A 14,923-nucleotide genomic window follows, 5' to 3' on the forward strand; every position below is an offset into this window, starting at 1 on the left:
AGAAGAATAATTGTGGTCCTGAAAAAAGAGTCCTGTTACTCCCACAGCATCTGCAACATCCAGTTTTATGAAATTGTCCTGTCCCCTCAAGGTTCAAAGGTTCTAAGTTACAAAACTGTCACTACATGAATTACTGCCTTTTGTAACCTCACCTGTTACACTGTTTAGTTCATGACACTAGACACACCAACTGCTGGGCACATGGATAACACTTGGAGCCTTTTCTGTGTTAGATGCTCAGTCTTTTGAACAGAAGTCCAGCTGACTCAGGTGCACCTAATAAAATCCTCCTGTTTCTCAGTGGTCTCTCCCATCTTTTAAAATTCTGCAACAATTACAAGTAGAGTCACTTCTTTGGGAGGCCATTTGGAGCCATCTGTTTTATTCCCTGCTTCTTTCCAGGGGCAAAATCTCTGAGGCAGGGCTGTGTTCCTAGTAAGTCGCATGTAAGTTTCAATTTTTGAATCAAATCATACAATCAAGATCTGTATCTAGTCTCAACTAGAGTTTTTAAAATCCTGTGTTAGTCCTAACCAAATCATTATCTAGAGCTAGAGCCCAGGCATGGTGAAACTTTTCCATGGGCTTATGATACATACGCTTGGTTAAGAAATCTGCACTAGGCCGGGCATAGTGGTAAGTTCCTGTAATTCCAGCATTCTGGCGGCTGAGGCATGAGCCGGAGGCAGGAAGATCACTTCAAGGCCTGTCTGGGCTACAAAGTGAGTTCCAAGTCAGCCTGAAATACAGAGTGAGACCTTGTCTCAAAAAAAAAAGAAAGAAAGAAAAAATAAGAAGGAAATCTGCACCAGATGAATAAATGTTAGTCCTAAGATACATGCACCTGTGCTACCGCAAGCAGAAACACTGGAATGACACCTAGCATTTGGAGGCAGTGAACGGCTTTATTTTACACTGGTGGTTCTGGTTGGGATCTGTCCTTAACAAAGCCAGGCACCCAGTGCTTCTGGACCAGTACTTTTGTATGATGCATAAGCAGAAGGTACAAAGGCAAGGCAGAGCAGCCTGGCATTTCTCTGATTACCTAACTGGATAAGATCATCAGTTACAAGACTAGATTAATAGGGGCTGGGGATTTAGCTCAGCGGCATAAGCACCTGCCTTGCAAGCAGGCGGTCATGAGTTTGATCCCAGGTACTGATAAAAATGAAAAAGACAAAAAAAAGACTAGATTAATATACAGTCAGACATTCTGCATGTTTGGTTACCCGCTCATGGTTACAGGGGTCAAAAAAGTAATTACAGAGCCATGAAGCAGTTACAGAGCTAGGCAGTTTCAAAAACAACAGTTTTTCTGGTGCATTTTTTCCCTTTCACTTGTACATTTTTTCTGAACCGTTTACCCATACTGCCTCTACACTAGCCCTTTTAAAATGTGCATTTCTTTGCCGGATATGTGGTCCAAGCACTCAGGAGGCTGAGACCAGGAGACTGCCAGGAGTTTGAGACTAGTGAGTTTGAGGCCAGCCTAAACTGCTTAATGAGACTGTCTCAAAAAAAAAAAAAAAAAAAGGATTTCTCTTTATTTCCTTACAGTATACTATGTGCATAACTTTGTCACAAATGGGACTATTATTGTTATATGATTTTATGGTACCCATCATAATCTTAACCTTTTTCTCTTTCAGGTAACGATGAGTTCTTCAGTAAGAAGGAAAGGCAAGCCAGGCAAAGGAGGTGGTAAAGGAGCTTCTAGAGGAGGAAGAGGAAGCAGGAGCCACACTAATAAATCTCATGGGGCTGGCAGCGGTGGCGGTGGCGGTGGTGGCACTAGGAAGGCTTCAAGTAGAATTTGGGATGATGAAGATGACTTTTGTATCTTCGGTGAATCAAAGCGATCATCCAGGTCATTATACTCCTTAATGTTCAAACCGCAAACAGTTTGTAACATGTGGGATAATAGGTGGTTGAGGAGAGCGGTCAAGTCATTCTGGTTAATTGTCCTTATTTTTTAACCTGACCATCCTCCTCTGCGGTACTTCCTAAAGACACACATGAGCCTTGTTTTTTCTTTTTGTAAGCTGAAATCTGAAGTTGACTTTAAATTCCATATGACACTGTGAACTGAGGGTAATACTGCTATGGATCCCAGTGTTACTAGGAAAGTAAATACTGGAACAGATAAGAGCAGTGAAAATCGTTTTAAGTATTCTCTGGGCATCATATATCAATGTTAAAAATCAAAGAGTCCAAAGTACAAGCTAACTCCATATTCTTTCTAGCTGATGAATTATATTTTCTAGCCAGATCAGCCCTGATTTGACGATGTTTCAAGTGGTGAGCCACAACAGGTGTCGTAACCTTTCTCTCATGTCAGCTTTTAACCAGTAATTGGCTATGCAAAGTCTGGTCCTTCTAATAAGTACTTAATGAAAGTAGATTTTACTAGTGCATATTATGCAATATAAATATAAAAATTTCCTATTGCTTCTCAAAGTGCCTTGTGAGTTGTTTGTGATAATTTTTAGAGTTAGGGAGACTTTAAAGCTATATATAACAAATATAACATATTAATGGAACTAACACTCAACTAAAGATTAGTCAGAAAGGAGGATAAATGAGCTCCAGGCTTTACTTGTATCACACATGCTTTTCACTTAAATGAATTTAGTATATGCATTCAGAAAAAGACAAGTAGCACTTAGGTAGTTTAAATGTGCCATTAAATGACTCTGAGCCATGTAGTGAGCAAAATATAGAAAGAAGAATCTGTTAGTCCCGTGGCTAGACTCGGTTGCTAAGCATTTCTTATAGTTTTGAGTCTCTTACTGCACTGAGAATGTGAGTGTAGAATTTAAATACATGTTCTTCATATGTGGTCCCCAGAATAATCAAATACTTCATCTGGTATTCAGCTGTACAATCTATATGTTTTTCTTTGTTCTCAAATAAAAATGGTCATTTTGGATATATTGAGAGATAATATGTGTCTCATACTTGGCGGCAGTCTAAGGAGTCTTTCAAAGCAATTTAAAACCGTATTCACATTACCTGGTGATTAAGATTTAACTTCTGAGTTAATTGCAGCTCTGTTGTTTTTCAGAACAGACATTATAGGTTATTAGAACCTTAAATCTTAATTCAGAGAATCTTAAATCTCTTATTAGAATCTTAAATCTTAATTTAGTGAGTACCAAGCACTCTTTTAGGAACTAAAATTACAGTAATGTGTAAAATATTGTAGTTATCTTCATAAAAGGATATTTGAGGTAAAAGGATCCTAAATAATATATCAAGTAGTAAGCACCATGGAGAAAAATAAGGGAGAGTAAAATACCAGAACAGAGAGAGTTGCTATTTTATGTGAAAGGCTTCTCTAAAAGGATGTCCTCAGATCAAAACAAGACAAAAATACATGAAGCCACCTGAGAGAAAAGGGCAGAGGGAGTCGTAAGCACGGAGGCCCCGGGCAGGAATGTGTTGGCCGGCCTCAGAGGACAGAAAAGCCCCGCAGGGACACCGAGCAGACCAGGAGGAGGGCAGTGGTTCAGTCAGCTCAGAGGGGCTCTGTGCACCTTTGAACTTTTGCTTTGATTAGACAGAAAGCCGTGGAGCCTTTGAGGCAGCGATGTGTGAATTATCAGGCCGACTGGGCACAGCTGTAGCTATTCAGTGTGCTTTCATGTAAACAGGAAGAGAGTGTCCCCCGCAGTCTGCAGCAGCACACATGGCGCGGCCCGCCGAGGGTGCCTTGGATTCTACCTCTTACTGACCTTTTCTTCTCCCTATTTTCCCTCCCCAGTCAGGAGACTGTGCAGATAGAATCTGTTCAGCCACACTTGGTGACCTTGCCTTAGTCAGGCAGTAGTTGGACCATATGGAGACATTTGGTTTCCGTTTTGTAAAGATGTGGATCTTACACAGCAAATGCAGGTGCTGATGGGAATGATCCAAAGAAAAGAACCGAAGATGCAGAAAGCGGGTTAGGTGGGCCGGGGACAGAGCTGAGAGGCAGGGGGCTCGACTGCCATGTGCAAGGTCCTCGATTTGATCCCCAGCACTACAGCTAAAAGGAAGGAAGAGAGGGAGGAAGGATGCATGGTTAGGTGCTGGAATGACTTCCATGTGGAGGTTAAAGAGATCAGAGTGTCGTGTCTAAATAGAGGGACAGACTTTAAAATCAAAGATGGTTTACCCTTAGTAATAAGAAGGAAGGCAGGCTGGGCGTGCTGGCTCAGCCTGTAATCACAGCACTTGGGAGGCTGAGGCAGGAGGAGCCTTGCAAGTTTGGGACCAGCCTGGGCTACAAAGTGAGCTCAAGGCCAGACTGAACTGCATAGAGAGACCCTGTCTCAAAAAGACAAAAAAGAAAAGAAAAGAAAGGCAAAGTTCAGAGGTATATACATAAGTAGGGTATGAGACAGGAAACACCCCACACACACTTTTAAACTAATCGTAAGGATATTAGTTGAATTTCTGTACAACAACTAGCCTAAACTTTTCAGAATTGTTAGTGTAAAGGAATATGAAGGGAAATTGATCTAAATTAAAGAAATTTAAGGGGAAAAAAGATAACAATCTTTAAAAGTTGGATACTCCTGGATATGATGGCAATCCCAACAACCAAGAGGCTGAGGCAGGAGGATTGCTGCAAGTTTGAGGACAGCAATCCTAGGCTGCATAGTGAGTTCAAAGTCAGCCTAGACTTCATGATAAGACCCTGGCTCAAAAAACAAAAACAAACTAAAAATTGAATACTCAATCAAAAAAAAATCTATAAAGAACAGCATTGAAGAAATTGAGAAATTTGCATATGAACTATAATTAAGTAACGTAATTTTTTGGTATCAGTATAAAATACCTTGAGAGTGATAATGGTATTGTGTTTATGTGAGAGTATATTGGTTAATAAGAAATATGTGCTGAGGTATTTAAGGGTGAATATGTTTGCAGCTTATATTCTGATAGCTCAGTGATGTAAGTCCATACGTGAGGGTACATACATAGACATATAATTGTGTTTAGAGAGACAAAGAAGAGAAGTGTGACTGTGTGTAGGCATGCATATGACAAGTGGCAGTTGATGAATCTAAGTAAAATTGTTTCTGTACATTAAAAATTTTTCAGAACAAAACAGGGAAAATGATGTTTGGATTATTCTTTTCAGAAGTTGTAAGTAATTTATAATTCCAAATGAAAGAAATTTTAAAGAATGCTGTTAAACTTTAGAATTCATTTTAAATATTAAAAATTCCTTTAAAAAATCTAAATTCCAACAATGAAAGATTAGCGAAATAAATTCGGTGATCTGTATCCATGTACAGCCATTGAAAATCACAGTAGGGGTTGGAGTGAGGTTCAGCGGAACAGGCCTGGGTTTGAGCCCCGGTGCCACAAAACATCAATAATCAAGTAAAATTATGTTATAGGAGGATATCTAATTCTAGGGACACACTGATGCTATTTTGATATGAAAATAAAGCAAAAATTTTTTAAGTTTATATATGCCTTGTGATTTAAAAAAATATACATGAGAAGGAATGATGTCTTGTGGAGTAACTTGTTTTTTTCTTCTTCTTTACTTTCGTACAGTGAACGTGTATTATTATTTTTGTAATCAAGAAACAATGATAATTTTGGTATTTTAAAAATATATCCTAATATTCAGAAGTAAGTTGGGACATAATTGTTTTCAAATTGATTACCTAATGTAGCATGAAATAAAAACTGTCATGTGTAGTTTATTTCCAAAACCTTATAGTGCAAAGATAGTTGTCCTTAACATTGCTTTTCCCAGAAGTGTCTATGTGCACTTTCCAGAGAATTCTCCATTAGTGAAGCCAGATTTAGAATCTAATCAGGTTTTCTTCCCAGTTGTTACAGTATAATGAAGTCTGCTAAATACTGTAGGAAATGGAAAGTCTTCACATTTGTCATAGTTTGTTAGATACCTTGACATTCCAGTTCATGTTGTGAGTCTTTGGGAACTCTATGGTAAGTACAGAAAAGTTCTGATTACAAGATTATATATAACCAGGCATGGTGGCACATACCTGTAATCCCAGCACTTGGGAGTCTGGGGCAGGAGGATGGTTGTGAGTTTGAGGCCAGCCTGAGCTGCATGGCAAGAGCCTGTCCCAAAAAACCAACAAAAATTTTATTCTTATGTACCTTGCAGACCAAGCAACAGTAGCCTGAACAAAGAGGAGGCACGCACTAAATGGAAACCCAAGGCCAAAGTGCCACTCCAGACCCTCTGTATGACCTCAGAGAATCAAGAAAAAGTAAAGGCTCTTCTGCGAGACCTACAAGAACAAGATGCTGATGCTGGATCTGAGTAAATGATCTTTCTTGAGTAAATTATTACATTAGGGAAGACACATTGGCAATAGGAAGGCCCTGTGCATCTTTAGAATAGTGTGTCAAAACTAATCTTGTGGTCATGTCATTAGTTGAACATGTGCCAAGAGAAATGCGAGAATAATTATTCAGCCACAGTTTTTGAGTGAGTTTGTTTTGCACCATCCATGACAGTAATACAGTTTGCCTTTTTAACCTGTTTTTTTTTTTTTCAGGACATGCTAATATGGCTTCAGTTATTTTTTTTACTGATAACGTTCCAAATGAAACCTTGTAGTGAAACCACAGAAGTATTGTTCTAAGAGCAATATTTAGTTGATTAGATAAAGTTTTTCTTTAATTTTTAAAAATTTTTGTTACATTTTTGTTTAGAGTTCAAAATGACCGCATCCATCATGGGGAGGTGGCACATGTACGCAACACATTTTAATTCTGTCTACCTGTCCTCGCTCTGCAGCCTCCTTCCTCCCTGCGTCTCTTGGTCCCCTCCCATGTGTAAAGCACCTGCCTCCCTCTTTCCTATTATCTTTTATTTTGCTCTTTAAAGTATTTATACTTAAGGTTTCTTATATAAGAGAAAACAGACCACATTTAAGCTTGTGTGTTTGATTTATTTGACTTAACATTATGATCTCAAAGTGCATCCATTTTCCTGTAAATGACTCATTTACCCTTCTGTATGGCAGAGTAGTGCTCCACTGCATGTGTGTAAATACTGCATTTTCCTTATCCATTCATCTGTTGAAGGACATAAAGGCCACTGAGGTTTTAAGATTAGATTTCTTACTTCTGTCTGCCTAAGTGAAACAGCTTTTTTTTCTCCTATGTGGGTGTAGGGCAGAGAAAGAAAGGGAGGTGGGGTGGGGATTGAACCAGGGGCCTTCTTGCCAAAACTAAACACCAATATTTGTGAATAAGAAGAGAAAAACAGAATAGAGGTAAAGTTTCTGGGAGCAGACTGCCTTGGGTAGAATCTCTTGTTCTTCCTTACTGTGCAAACTTAGATAGTTACTAATCCTTTCTTAAGTTTCATCTGATCATCTTAAAAATGGGATTCCAGTAGCGTGTGGCAGGGTTTTTGAAGAATGAAAGAGTTAGCGGGAGTACATATAAAGCTCTTAAGACAGTATTTGGCATATAACGCTGTAACGTGTGCCTGATAAATGTTAAATGCCAGGATACAAATTACTGTTTCCTTAAAAAGTTAAATCAGCAACAGAAGAGAGTCAGGATTTTATACCCTTGACTCCTTGAATTAATTTCTTAAACCCTTAACTAAATTTTTCTTCAAAATAAGTAAGAATTAATATCTAATATGTGAAAATGTGGCCTTTGCTAGAAGAGGTATTTCCATTGAAGAGGAAGATGACGAGCCTGATTGTTGCGACGAGGAGCAGTACTGGTTAGCGGGGCCAGAACTCGCCCTGGTTCCTGACTCAGATGTCTTGGAATGTGTGGGCTCAGGCCCCGTGCAGCCTTGGGTTCCAGAAGTCACAGTCTCCCCATTTGCAGCACAGAGACTTTCCAGGTGATTGCTTTTGATTATTTATGGGAGTTGGAGGAGAATTTAAAGCAACTAAATTTGTGTTATAATCCCAGCTACCTTTGTTTGTATATTTTCCTATTGTGTGAGCTCCAGCGGTACCTGATATGTCTGATACTCTATCTTTTAGGATAGGGGTTTAGTACTAGCAGGAACAATTTTTCAAAATACAAGCCTACTTATATATAGTCACAAATTCATATAAGCATATTTAAATGAATTTCACCTTAGTGATATTAGTTTTTTACATGTGGTTTTTTTTTGCCTTTTTCCTTTTTATCAGTACCGGGGATCGAACTCATGACTGCCTGCTTGCAAGACAGGCACTTATGCCGCTGAGCTAAATCCTCAGCCCCCATTTTTTACATGTTTTTGTTCTGGTTTGCCCTTGGCAGATATGGTTTCCACATTGAACGCTGTCAGGCAGCCCTGAGGATTTGTGATGGAGATTTGGGGGCAGCCCTGGAGCACCTGCTGACTCAGTGTTTTGCAGAGACATTTGGAGAGAAGATGAAAATGTCCAAGGCAGCTGGCCGTGTAAGCTTGCATGAGTGTGTAGAACAGCGACAGGAAGAGGCTCTTGCTCTCAAATCCATCTGTGGAGAAAAATTTGTAGAAAGAATTCAGAACAGAGTCTGGACCATTGGATTGGAACTGGAGTATCTGACAAGTAAATTCTGCAAGTCCAAGCAAAAGGAAAGCAAAAATGTACAAGACACTTCACTTGAAACCTGCAGATTTTACCTAAAAGGAAATTGTAAATTTGGATCAAGATGCAAATTCAAACATGAAGTGCCCCCAAATCAAATTGTTGGAAGAGCTGAAAAAATTGTAGATGACTCTCATCTTAATGCTAATGAAGACGTGTCTTTTTTATATGAGCTTGAAATTCGATTTCCAAAAGACCATAAATACCCCTACCAAGCTCCCCTTGTGGCATTTTATTCCACCAATGAGAATCTACCTCTGACTTGCCGTTTACATATTTCTGAGTTCCTTTATGGCAGAGCTTTGACATTTGCAGAAACTTCAGAACCTGTTGTATATTCTTTGATAACCCTTTTAGAGGAAGAATCAGAAATTGTCAAGTTACTAACAAACACACAGCACAAGTACAGTGTCCCTCCTGTGAACTTTCTGCCCGCACCCTCTGGGACCAGAATAAATAATCCTGCCTGTCGTAAACCAGCAATTCCAAGTAATTCTTCTGTTTCAAGTCAAACTCCAGGAGGTATGTATAGAGGACAGGGAGAAGGCATTCAGAATGAGGCTGGTTTTGAATATTCCTGTGATCTGGGCAGGTCATTCAGTGCTGTGGGCAAAAGGGCAAGAACCCCCGGAACTGTGATCTACCTGCCTTTAATTGTGAGGTCCGTTGTGTTGCTGTGTTGCGCTCCCTGGATTGGAAGTGTGAAGTGATATGTAAGTTTAACCTAAAGAAATCCAAGGGGCAGAAGGGCTGTAAGCACTTTCTCAGGAAACATATTCTTAGTTCATTTGGTTTCATATCTTTGTTTATGCTTTTAACACCATCCATACCCTTTTGCTTTTAGCATAGCAGGCTGCCAGAATTCACTAAACTAGGGCTGTCTTATGAACCTAAATCTAAATAAAGAAATACGTATGCAAGCTTCTGGATTGTCCAGATCAAGGTGTGCTGTGCAGATTTTTATTTTTATTTGTTTATTTATTTAGGTACCGGGGATTGAACTCATGACCACATGCTGGCCAAGCAGGCACTTATGCCACTGAGCTTAATCCCCAGCTGAGCAGATTTTTAAACAACAAATAAACCTCTTCTACAGTTTACATCAAAAGATCCATTCTTACTTCTTACCATTTTTTTTTCAGAGATGAAAGTTTTTGTTATTTCATCCGTTTCCTGGGCAGGCATTAGTAAGTAGGGAATAATGAAACTGCACTGAGATATAGGTGCTGGACGGTTAGCTGGTTGCTTACTGACAAGCTGACTTTCAGATGGTAGATTCTAGTACTTGAGATTCAAGTAGGTGTTCTTTGGGAAATGACAAATTACATGTCATAGACTTTAAAACATAATAGTAGCTTTATTGCAATAAAGTTTACATACCATAAAATGTATGTAACCTTCACCCTTTTATTTTATTTATTTATTTATTTATTTGTGCCAGGGATCAAATTCACAACCTCGAGTTTGCCATGCAGGCACTTACTCCACTGATCTAAACTCCCAGCCAACCTTCACCTTGTAAAATGTACAGTTTCATTGGTTTTTATTATGTTGTATAGAGTTATGCATAGAATAGAGTGTGTAATAATAGAATATTGTCATCTACCCTCAAAAGAACCCTGTGCCTATCGGCAATTCCTTCTCCTTACCCTCACCCTACCCCTTGAAAACCACTCATGTACAATCTATGGATTTGCCTGTTTTAGACATTTCATAGGAATTGAGTCATATAACACGTAAGTCTTTGACTAAACACCCTCCCCTAGCAGAATATTTTCAAGATTCATCCATACCATAGCATTTAGTAGCACCGCATTCCTCTCATTGCTGGCTAATGTTCCATTGTATAGATGTAACACATTTATTGACCAGTTCATCATTTGATCAACATTGAGGTTGGTTTGTGTGATTGAATTTTGGGGATACTTGCGAATAATTGAAATATTTCAGCACTAATTCCTTGAGTCTTAACTCTTTTTTTATTTAAGTGGTAACAATACCACTTATACTTAACTTTATTTGGAGATGCATCTTGAGTTCCTTGGCAGTAGTAGTAGTATTGAAATGAATTAAAACTGCCTTAAGTTTCAACTTTTTCTCTATTTTACGATTTTGTTACTTTGTTAGACAGGGGTTTTCTCCCTTTGCTAAAGAAAAGGCAAACTGAAATGGTTCTTTCTCTTCCCTTAAAGTTGAAAAAGAATCAGAACCTGAAGAGGAGGCAGATGAGGAAGAAGGTCCTGTGCCTGTTATAGTAGAGAATGAAAGCTACGTCAACCTGAAGAGAAAGATTTCCAAGAGATATGACTGGCAGGCAAAGTCGGTTCATGCTGAAAATAGTAAAATCTGCAAGCAGTTCCAAATGAAACAGGTACAGTACGCTGAACTAGCGTGTGTCCCTACCGTCAGGGTGAAGGATTAGGAGTTAGGACGCTTTGACTGTTCTCCCTAGTGTCTTTTTGGCTCTTTCACGCTGTGTGGCTAAAGTTCCTGTGTGCCATGTTTGCATCTGCTCAGTGGTTTTGCAAAACCTTACAATGGTACATATCAAACATACATGTATATCAAACATACATGTATACACGCTATGGTGTGGAGGAATCTTGAATCGTGTGCTTTTGGTACTATCTTAGACAACCTGATACGTGAAAAGAACATTAATACTGTGATTAACATTAGAAAACCATTGTGTAAAAGTGGCAGGATAAGGGGGCACTCATCCCTCATTTCAAAGACTCAGTATGTGGCAACGTAGGGATTCAAACCAACCCTGGATTTGCCAAGTTTATGTTTTTACTCCATTCACACAAAGATTATTTTAAAGAAACTGTGAGAGCAGTAGATGGGGAAACTATGACACGTGTTGTTTTCTTTTCAAACAAAAGATGTTAATATGTGAGTTGCTTTTTTGTAAACTAACACCTAAATATTTGGGGTTAATTGGCAGTATTGGCATTTTGCAATAAATAAGTAGGATTTGGGGTGCAGTTTGGGCATTTGTCTTTAAAAGGTTTACCATCAATGTAGGGCAAAGTGAATTGTTTAATCCATTTGGAGATTGGATTAGATGCTTTTTAAGGGCTCTTCTAGTTCTAAAGTTCTGTAGTTCTGAGTTTTGACATTATGTAACATTCTGAAATATATACTGTGATACCCAAAGAACATCAAAATATGTTTAAAATCACACCATAAATAGTAAGATGGTAGATTAAAAAATTATATAGTCAATTTGATTAGTAGGACTGTTATTTGATACAATTATATATAGGAAATGACATGTATAAATTCTTACACTGTTCAAACATAGAGCTATTTTTAAAATTAAAAATTAAAAAAAAAACTTAAATGTGCAACATTCACCTTTATTGAGCCCGTGATGAAGCAGGGGAAAAACTGCTGAGCTGGACTGAGCCACCTTCCTGTGCAGCCTCTTGGCTTTGGGAGGGCTCCCAAGCCAGCTCACTCATAGGGTATGGGTTGAGTCAGTGCCCATGACCGGAGTGGCATCCCAGTCCTCAACCTCACCATCTGATATCTTATCTCTCATCTTAGACTAGGAATTACTTGTAAAATGTGAGCTAACAATCATTTTTACCTTGTGAATAAATTTTCAGAACCAAACTAAGAACATACAAAAGATGGTATGTGACCATCAATTCTAGAATATTTACTATTGGTCCCTCTATAGAAAACATTTACTGGCTCGTGTCTTACAGAGCAGGACATATGTTAGATAGAGGCTACCGTAGTGTAAAAGCCCCTTGTCCTTATTTGGGAAGGAAGTGCCATGAAAACACAGCTGTGTGTGCATGTGTGTAAAGATGGACATGAGGCATCTCTAAGCATCGAGAGAAATCAGCACTACACGTACACGTAAGGTTCAATCCAGATACCACCTAACTCCTACAGGGTGCTGTACTGCGCTCAAATTCCTCTTTGCTACAGTGCTGAGCTACCTCCTTGCTGAGGCGGGTCACTGCCAGGTACTTGTCCAGATTCTCATTCACTTGCTGCCAGGCATGCTGTCTAAACTAGTGGCACAGCCTGCGTGTCTGGCTGGGGAGTCTAGCAGCGTGCAATAAGCATGGCTAGGATGTGGCAGCAGGGTAAAATTTGTAATTGACACATGATTATATAAATTTATGGGGCATAGTGTGAGATTTCAATACATATATGTAATATGTAATCAGATCATAGTAACTGCCTTATCTATCACTGCAACATTTGTAGTTACTTTGGGTTCCAAACATTCAAAATCTTTTCTATTAGCTATTTTGAAATATGCAATTATTGTAAACCATAGTGAATCTACTATACTGTAGAACAGTAGAAGTTATTCCACTCATTCAGCTGCACCTCTGTACCCATTAACCATCTTCTTGCAATCCCTCTTCCCTCATATTTCAATGTGTAATACAATATATATATATATATATATATATATATATATATATATAAAATACAGTATTTATAGCATTACCATTAGATGTGAAACTGATTTACATAATTAACCCTGGAACTCTAGAGCCAGACCTTTGTGAAAGGTGGTAGAAAGTAACCAACTGATCTTTATCCTTGATTTTATTAGGCTTCCAGACAGTTCCAGTCAGTGCTACAGGAAAGACAATCTCTGCCTGCTTGGGAAGAAAGAGAAAACATTCTTAAATTGTTAAGCAAGCACCAAGTGGTTGTCATAAGTGGTATGACTGGGTAAGACAGTAATTTATTTTTGATGTAGCTTTCATCTATAAATACAACGAGGATCGTGGTTACATTAATGTACTGTTTAAAAAATCTGTAGCTAGTGTTATTGGCCATTTTCCCTACCATATATTAAATACTATTTCACAGAAACTGATATTGCAAGTGCTGTAACAAATTACAAACAGCAAAAATGGATATGAGGCATCTCTAAGTATCAAGAGCAATCAGAAAAATTAGGAGCAAAATGAAACTCAGAAATTTATGTAATAATTTATAGACATTGTGTCAGTACCTTGAGATAATTTTAAGGAAAAGGGCCCAGCCAAAGACTTTTAAAAGGATTTTGAAAGGTAGAACATTTATCTTGAAAGCTTTTCACCTTCTGAATTTATTTTGATTTCCTTAAAGCTTTTATTTAATTTTTTTTAAAGAACTGACTAAGGTAGATTGTTTTTTCTGTTTCACACTCTCCATATGTCAACAAACATATTTAGCAGAAGCAAGTTGCAAGCTAAATTTTGTTCTTTATTGAAGAGTACACAATTTAATAACTACATTTGTCGTCAGACACAGTGATATAGTAGTAATCTTGTATCAGTTTCCCATCTTTTAGCTTCAGTCCACTTATAGTCAAATCAAAACACATCAATGGAAAATTTACAGAATATTTTAATTACCATAACTAATAGTCCTTTTCTTTAGCACTCATACGTAGACTTCATATTCCTACAGGCATTTACATACACCTTAATCTAATGTCTGCCCAATAGTCCCAGTTCTGTTTGTTTATTTAATTTGTTTTCTTTTTTGAGATAGTCTCACTGTATATTGGAGGCTGGCCTTTAACTCTCTGTGTAACCTACAAAGGCCTTGAACTCATGGCAGTCCTCCTGCCTCAGTCTCTCGAGTGCTGAGATTACAGCATGCACCACCATACCACCTCAGTAGCCCCAATTTTATAAATGAAATTGAACTGTTAAAAAAAAAAAAGGGAAGAAAGAAATTAAACTGTTACTGGATTTCCCTGTTAAAGTTAGTACAAATTCCAAAATTTTTTTAGCTTCAGGCAATATGTCAGTGGATCGTTTTAGAAGATAGGTGAAGTTGTATAACATTTATTTTAATTAGCTTTGTCATTTTCCTCAGTGCCTGTGATTACTCTGTTAACTAGCCCTTGAAAACTTCATTTTAGGACTCATTTGTTTTGACATACAGATGTGGGAAAACCACACAGATTCCACAGTTTATTCTGGATGATTCTCTGAGCGGGCCCCCTGAGAAGGTGGCTAACATCATCTGTACCCAGCCTCGACGGATCTCTGCAATCTCTGTTGCCGAACGAGTTGCCAAAGAAAGAGCCGAAAGGGTGGGTCTGACCGTGGGATACCAGATTCGATTAGAAAGCGTCAAGGTTTGTATGCTCTGCTTATTTCCTGGTGACAGAATTTTATCGTTTTAAGGTACAAAGATGGGAGGGAGGTCTTGGAGATCCATGGCCAATTTGGATATTTCAGGTTATTTTAAATTAATGATCACCTTCAGTAAGGCTAAAATCCCTTTAGAAACAGTGTAGTATAAAATTTTATTTGATTGAACCACATTTACTTTATAAAAACTTGTTATTTATTAGGAGTAACTGAGTAAAT

General features: G+C 38.3%; 1 protein-coding gene across 2 annotated transcripts in view; it reads left to right on the forward strand.

The window, feature by feature from the left end:
* Positions 1–14,923, forward strand: part of Dhx57 (DExH-box helicase 57) — a 52,814-nt gene that overhangs the window by 4,398 nt on the left and 33,493 nt on the right. For both annotated transcript variants that reach the window (XM_003473040.5, XM_063229512.1), the window contains exons 2-8: positions 1,650–1,867; positions 6,140–6,298; positions 7,661–7,849; positions 8,260–9,095; positions 10,766–10,944; positions 13,162–13,283; positions 14,493–14,688. In XM_003473040.5, coding sequence (XP_003473088.1) covers positions 1,656–1,867; positions 6,140–6,298; positions 7,661–7,849; positions 8,260–9,095; positions 10,766–10,944; positions 13,162–13,283; positions 14,493–14,688 — 1,893 coding nt within the window. In that variant the 5' untranslated portion in view covers positions 1,650–1,655. The remainder of the gene's footprint in view (positions 1–1,649; positions 1,868–6,139; positions 6,299–7,660; positions 7,850–8,259; positions 9,096–10,765; positions 10,945–13,161; positions 13,284–14,492; positions 14,689–14,923) is intronic.

The sequence above is a fragment of the Cavia porcellus genome, unplaced genomic scaffold, assembly GCF_034190915.1.
Source record: "Cavia porcellus strain 051 isolate PalLab524CR breed Dunkin Hartley unplaced genomic scaffold, mCavPor4.1 scaffold_1, whole genome shotgun sequence".
NCBI lineage: Eukaryota > Metazoa > Chordata > Mammalia > Rodentia > Caviidae > Cavia > Cavia porcellus.